This window comes from Humulus lupulus, chromosome 3, assembly GCF_963169125.1.
Source record: "Humulus lupulus chromosome 3, drHumLupu1.1, whole genome shotgun sequence".
Lineage (NCBI taxonomy): Eukaryota > Viridiplantae > Streptophyta > Magnoliopsida > Rosales > Cannabaceae > Humulus > Humulus lupulus.
Genome location: NC_084795.1, coordinates 253,958,775 through 253,966,288, shown reverse-complemented (window position 1 = coordinate 253,966,288; position 7,514 = coordinate 253,958,775). Strand labels below are relative to the sequence as shown.

Genomic DNA, 7,514 nt, shown 5'->3' with positions numbered 1-7,514 from the left:
CTAAGTATTGACCAGTTGTATGATGAATCATCCTGCGATTTTCTATCCGCTGGTCGAGGGTCTTCATAAATTATGTTGTCGTTTGGTTCCCACATGTCCAAAATCCATGCCATTTAATCACGCCAATATTTAGGAAAAACATCTAGAAACTTGTATCACTGTTTTTGGTTGTGCACTGAAATCTAATCTATGATTCATTAGAATATCACTTCTGTGTTTTGTTGTGTATAGAAATCTGTCTAGTTTTCATATTTTCATAAAATTAATATAATAATATATTTTATCAAAATAATAAATAATATAATATATGAATAACAAATGACATTTTAAAAAGGGTAAATACTCATTTAGTGCCTTGTGTTTTATCGAAATACACACTTGGTACCCTATGTTTACAATAATGATCATCCAGTACCCTTTATTTGTAATTCGTACCAGTTTGGCACCCTCTATTCCAATTTAGTCAACTCATATTTTAAATATGATTATATTGCCCCTTTTTTTAATGATTTATTTTATTTTAATTTTGTTTTTGTTATTTTAAAATATTTTCTGAATTAATAAAACAAAAAATAAACGTATAATTAAAACTTTGAAATAATTTAAATAAAAAAATAAAAAATTAAATCTAACCCCTAAACTTAAACAAAAAAAAATCAACATCCTAAACTTAAAAGCCAAAATTTAAAATACATTCAAACAAAAATAGTTTAATTGAAACTTAAAAAAATTATTAAGTTTTTAGTTTACTTTAATTATTTTAAAAATATTGGTTTTAGTTTTTTTTTAATTTATATTTCGAATTAAACATATTTATGTTTATTTAATTAATTAAAATATTTTTATTAAATATTTTTATTTTAAAATTCATTTAATTGATTCATTTTATAAAATAGTTTTATTTTATTAATTAAAAAAATATTTTTGAATCATTTTAAAATAACAAAAACAAAAGAAAATCAAATAAATCATTAAAATGATGGACAATATGGTCATATTTGAAAAATAGATTGACCACATTCCAGGATAGGGTACCAAATTGGTTTGAATGGTAAACAGATGGTACTAAATGATCATTATTATAAATATATGGTACCAAGTGTGTATTTCGATAAAACACAAGGTGCCAAATTAATATTTACCCTTTAAAAAATTACCAAAATATTCCTTAAATTAGAATTTATAAATAATTTTACTCATGAAATATTTTTTTAACATAATTAAAAATACAGTTACTAAATACAGAACCTAGTATAATATTTAAAAACACAATTTTTTTTTATTTTAAACTAAAGTAATGATATAAATGTTTTACATATCAATCTATTTAAATAAACAAATATTATTTATCATTTTATAGTTTGATATATGCATATTCGTTTTTATATTATAAGCTTAAAAAACAAAATAAGTCATTAACTAAAAAAAAATATTGGATTAAGGTTTATTTATTTTTTTAAATAATAATAATAATAATAAATTTGAAGTATTTCACATTTCTGGGTCTCTAAAAACCACATGTTAGGTGAGTTTCACTTAAACCTAGAATAAAAAAAAGTTAAAACCAATGGAGTACAGTTTCCCGGGTTAGAAAAATTCAAACCCAATACCAAGCATATGAAAGTGCTAGATTCTCATTTTCATTTTCAGATTCCTGCAAACCAAATGGTCCCTTGATATTTTTAGATAATATTTGATAATGGTTTATATTGTATGTAATATATATAAATATAAAATTTTAACAAATAAATATCTTTTAAAAATAAATAAACAATTTATGTCTCACTTTAAATTATACCCATTATTTTAGTTAAAACTATAAAAATATACAGAAAAACAAATATGTACTATTAAGTTTTATGCAATTTGTATATTCTATATTTTCTCTATAATTCCATATAAATGATTTTTTTTTAAAAAAAATTAATCTCTAAAGTTCTTATTAGCTTCAATTTTCTTTTATTAGTTTAAATTTAAATTTACATGTGGTTTATTTTTCGTCGTGGTTTATTTATTTTTAAGTATTTATCAATATAACTAATAATAAATAGGATTGCTCAAAAAAATAGGAAAAATACTATTTTGACTTCCATGTTTTTCCCGAATATGTTGTCAGTCCATGAGTTTTACAAAATAGTACTCTAGAGCCGATTTTTTGTTAAAATATTTTCAATTATAAGATCAATTATTAGGTTATTGGAGATGAGATGAGTTCATATTAGTGGAGAATGTGGTTGAGGAGTTGAGAATAAAATATTATATTAAAAAATATTTTAACCAAAATCAAGTCTATAGTACTATTTTAATTCATTTTGTAAAATACGAGGTCTGAATTGTCATTTAATAAAATACAGGGAACGATCGTGTATTCAGTAAAAATACATGGTTTAAATTGATAATTTTCTTAATAAATATATGTAAATATTAAAAAATATGAATTCAAACATAAAAAGTTGAGAAAATAGCATAAATTAATTGCTTTTTAAATATTTAACTTTTTAAAATAATTTAATTTTATAAATGTTTTCAAAGTATTTAATTTAAAAAAAGAAAGTATTGAGCCAGCTTTTTTTTTTATAGAATTTTGTATATATAAAATGTCTCTACTGTTTTGATAAACTTATATTTTCTTTTTTGCGTTTTTATATTTATTTATACAATGACAAATCATGAACAAAAATTCAAAAAAAAAAAAGAAGAAAAAAAAGCAAAAACATGTCTTTGTTGATAAAATTTAATCTTTAATAAAATAAAATTGCTAAATCTATAGCTTAGGCGCAGGAATTGAGCAATTCCTGCCGCCAACCATGTTCCCTACGCCTTTGACAGCCACAAACACAACTTTCAAATCAGGACAAAAAGGACTCAAAACGACAGTCGTTCCAAGTCCAAGCAACCTCATACGATAAAACGCAGGTATCTTCATCCTCAAACTGAAACCAAGTGAACTGCTCTTAACATCTTCCTCCAACTCTTTCACTACCTCATTCTGATTCACAGCGTTCTCTAAACCACACGATCTTCTAGTATCAAACCCGATACGCACCGTTTTATGTTTCTTCGAATCGATCTCCATATCCTCCACCACGGCGCACGTTAGAGCTTCGCTGTCTTTGCGGTGCACGAATATCTTGAAACCACGAAAAACGATTTTCAAGTTGTCGTTTCGGTTCTGGAATGTTAATTGGGCCTGCCATTGGGCCGAAAAAGACGACCTGAAAATATGGAAGTTTGAGACAGAGAATGAATCCAAATAGAGGAGAAGAGGCTCTGTTTGTGGGCCAGTTTTTGAGTCGACGTAGTTGCTGAATGAAATTATACATATTAGAAAGACTGTTGATAGGCCTCCCACAAGCCCAACGAGGGCAATGTTACAGGCTACTTTGCTGAAGCGTTGAGATTCACTGCAACGCCATGAAAAAGCCATAATTCTTCTGCTAGAGTAGAGACAAACAGTCATACAAAATTGTAAATTGTCCAGTAAATCATGTTATATGGTTTGTATAGCTTAAAAAATGAAAATAGAATTTAACACTAGTAAAACTGGCAGATCCTTTCTTATATCACTATTGTTTCTTCATGCAAATCAAAACCATTGGCCAAACTGAAATTCCTTCATAATAATAATAACAATAAATCGATTTCACAGAAACATAACTAAATAGTAAATCATTAAAAAGAAATTAAATTACAAAGAATCTGTACCTGTGAATTTTGTTGACGATTTTACCAGATTTTCATGAAAGGAGTAAATGAGAAAGTTTCAAAAGAAAGACAAGGCAGCGGTTTAAAAGCAGTTTCACGAGTGCCGGTTAAGTGGCAGGGTTTGGCGCCAAGTGATGGGCGACGCTTCGAAAAACGACATTTTTGTGTTGTCGTTTAATCCATCATTCAAATTTTTGGTTTCTTAATTTTTATTGCTGTCGTTTTGTAATTACCATATCTCATACTTTACATTTTCCTTAATGTCTTTTTTTTAGATAACATTTTTCTTAATTTCTTATGGTTTGGTTATTACTTTTTAAATTTTTTTACTTACACAATATTTTAGTTTCTTTTTTTGCTTTATATTTTTCATGGTTCATCACTTATATATATAAATATTCATACTAGATATAAGTAATATGCAATACAAGTTTGTTTAGTTTTATTTATAAAATTTATTATTTATATTTATTAAATTTGTATCGATGTTATATAAATTTTAAATAAATAAACAATATTATATACAATAGAATGACATAAAACATATTATTACACCCAGATTTCGAGACCAGAGGTTATGACCTCGAAAATTGGACTCGTCAGGTGTGAGCTCGAAATGTATGAAAACATTGTATGGTCCAACTGTAAGATCTCCGAAGTAAAATAACGACCTTGAAGATGTGTAACCGCAGGATGCTTTCTAAATTCGAAATGACATGACATTGGGATAGATCCGTTATCGATTGCCTTCGGATTAAACAGTCCGAGCTTGGGAAGTGCAGGCTCGAGTATGATGGCTTCGATAGTGTCAATCTACTCCGAGCATTACCTGAAGTAGGATGGCAAGCTCGTAGCAATACCATAAGTCTCAACAGCCACAGGGTCGATCGTTGATCTCGAAGACCCGATGAGTCATCTGGGATAGTCCGTTATGTATGAACATATTTATTGTTGTATAATCCCAACATTTAAGGGATATTATTTAGTCTGTTATTCATTCCCAATTCTTATGGGATGTTTCCATATATGTAGGAGATATTGTATTTAATGTCATTATTTAAATTAATATACAGAATATCTTCCAGAAATATGTGGGAATGAACTTTGTAACCTTCCCTATAAATAGATGAGGAAGGATCACTTGTAAATGATCGATTTCTTTGGGCTGGAGAATAAGCTCTGGGTAATTCATCTCTGAAGAATTTCCAGAAATATTTAAGCATTAATAATACAGACTCGTGGACTAGGCAGAGTTAATTGCTGAACCACGTAAAAACCCTCTTGTCTTTCTTTATTATTCATTCGCCTCATAGTAAACATTGTTTAATTGCTCTACGATTTAAGTTGACGAAAAACGGCGTCAACATATATTAATGAAAAATTAAACCAAAAACTATTTATAATTTTTTAAAATATATTTATATATATTATGATAACTTTTTTAAAGATAAATGATAATTTTTTTTAATCAAAATTAAATGTATTATATATTATTATAATGATATTTTATAATATTTAAATTTATATTGATATAAATATTAAATATCTAGTCTTGTATTAAATATTATTATAATAATCATATTTGAATTAATTTTAATATAAATCAGTAAAAAAATTAGGATTATATATATTGATGCCGTTTTTCGTCAACTTAATTATGTAGTGCAATAAACCATTAATTTAGGAAGAAGAGAAAAGACAAAGATTTTTAACGTGGTTCAACAGTTTGTAATCTGCCTACATCCACGAGTCATTGTTATTATGAACTTTGTGCGAAAGCTTCAAGTGAAAGCAATTTGGCAGAGTCTTTCCCAGTACAAAATTGTCTGTGTCCACAAATGACTGAATCCATGCTATTTATTGGCATGATTACAAGAATATTTTCCCCCCAATTTAGGGAAGTTACAATCACGTATTTAAATTCAAATAAATATCGGAATAATCATAATAATACAACTTAAATACATTATTTAAATAATGATCCCAGAAAAATAGGGAATCGATACACGATCTTAACTAATCTCAAAGAAATAGGGATTTCCTAACAACTTTTCTGTGTGATGAATGCGTCATCGAGCTCGTACATCGCTTCAACACGCTTTCGATATCACTCATAGCCTCGAGTTCATCATTTCAGTTGTTGCTTCCTTCTCCCTCGCTAAGTTTGTCGAGATCATCCTCTAGAGAAAGTTAATTCCTTTGAGCCATGCTCTAATGCTAATGGTAGATCTAGAACCATGTGGCCATGACATTCCATGATAATCATCACAAGTGTAATGTGGAAATTCATTTATTTCGAGCTTGTGCTTTTACGAGCCTGCATTTCGAGGTCATTTACTTTACCTCAAAATTTGGGTGCAACATTTTGCCTCCTCAAAAGTGTTTGTTCGAATCCTATGAGAAGTAAACTTTTGAACTTCACTTTCAGGAAGCGTAGCTACCTACCACACTCGAGTGTGGACAGGTGTCCTTAGGGGATTGCATACTGAGAGTACTCGAGTACTCTTTTCTCTGCACACGTCCTTTACTATTCCCATTCTTGCCGCCAACCTTCGGAATTAAACACGGTCCATTGGATCACGATTCAATCTGCTTCAAGGGCTTAGATTGATTTCCCAATGCCACCTTTTCACCTACTTCTGCCTATTTAAACTTCCATTCATCTCCTCCCTCTCACTTTACATTCTTATCTTTTAGAAAGAAAACTCGAACCAGAACAAAATCTCTTGCATGATTTTCTAAGAAAAAATGAAGGGAAATTTCAAGAAAGTCCCAATTTCCCACTCGATCTCCTTTCGAAAAATGAGTTTCCGAGGATCTCTTTGCACCGATACTACCAGTCGGCTCACTGATTTCCTCATCAACTCCTTACGTGTAAGTTCTCTGATCTTACCTCTTTTTTTTTTATGGTTCTTGCTATGTTCTTGCATTCTTTACTGTATATAGGAGTTTTTTTTTTTATTCGTAGGGTGCATAAGTTTGATGGGTAGAAACTTGTTTAGGACAAAATTGGTAAAAAAAACTGGTAAAAAATGGGTTCTTTTAAATCATAGGGTAATAGGATATAAGTTTCGAGTAATGTAAGGAACATGATTATTAGGGGTTTAACACACATATCGGGATGAAACCTCCTCTTTGGGTAATTGCACATTTCTTAGAAGTTCAATATACTCCAAATTAGAAGTAAGCGTCCCACTCGCATGTCGACTCACTCTCGATGCCCCAAGCTCTTAATAGCTTGGTTATGGCATTTGAGCAGTCTCACTATTTCGAGCCTTCGGGCTCAATTAAATCGAACTTGTCATCTCGAGCTTACATACTCGAGTTATCAAGTTTTACCTTCCCACTTTTCTAAATAATGGGTCCTCACCTTTTTCTTTCTTGTTAGATGTCACAGTCTTCAGAGAATTGGTGGGGGCTCAAGCTTGCGATTCCTTTCCACCCACCGTCTCCTCAAATTGAGTCTCCATTTTCCCAAAACTAGCGGTTGATCTGGGAGCATAAGGAGCGCCTCGAACAGGAAGACATTCACGCCCATTTCCGATGTTAGATTGACAAGGTCGAAGAAGGAATAAGAATGAGATTAGGATTTGTCGTGCATCTGGATCCAGATCCTGAGGTCCGACTAGTTCTGCTAGATCCCAAGTGTAGGGTCACAATAGCTTTCTCTTCAGGCGAACTGTCCTTTGACTTCATGGAGAGTACATCGAACCAAATAACCACACACACTGCTTTCAAAGTCCCTTCAGCTCCGGTCTCAGAGAACTCTTTCTTCGAGGCTGAGCATTACCAGAGTTCCATCACGTCCA

General features: G+C 30.3%; 1 protein-coding gene across 1 annotated transcript; it reads right to left on the bottom strand.

The window, feature by feature from the left end:
• Window positions 1-2,720: 2,720 nt before the first annotated feature.
• On the bottom strand, window positions 2,721-3,778 carry LOC133821606 (uncharacterized). The gene is made up of 2 exons (XM_062253797.1): window positions 3,706-3,778; window positions 2,721-3,434 (listed from the first exon to the last, which is right to left on the bottom strand). Exon 2 carries the CDS (start codon window positions 3,425-3,427, stop codon window positions 2,765-2,767), a length of 663 nt encoding a protein of 220 aa, XP_062109781.1. The 5' UTR covers window positions 3,428-3,434; window positions 3,706-3,778; the 3' UTR covers window positions 2,721-2,764.
• Between the last annotated feature and the right edge of the window lie 3,736 nt (window positions 3,779-7,514).

Excerpts from the sequence above, each read along its gene's own strand:
- LOC133821606 (XM_062253797.1), bottom strand. The coding sequence starts at position 3,427 with ATGGCTTTTTCATGGCGTTGCAGTGAATCTCAACGCTTCAGCAAAGTA.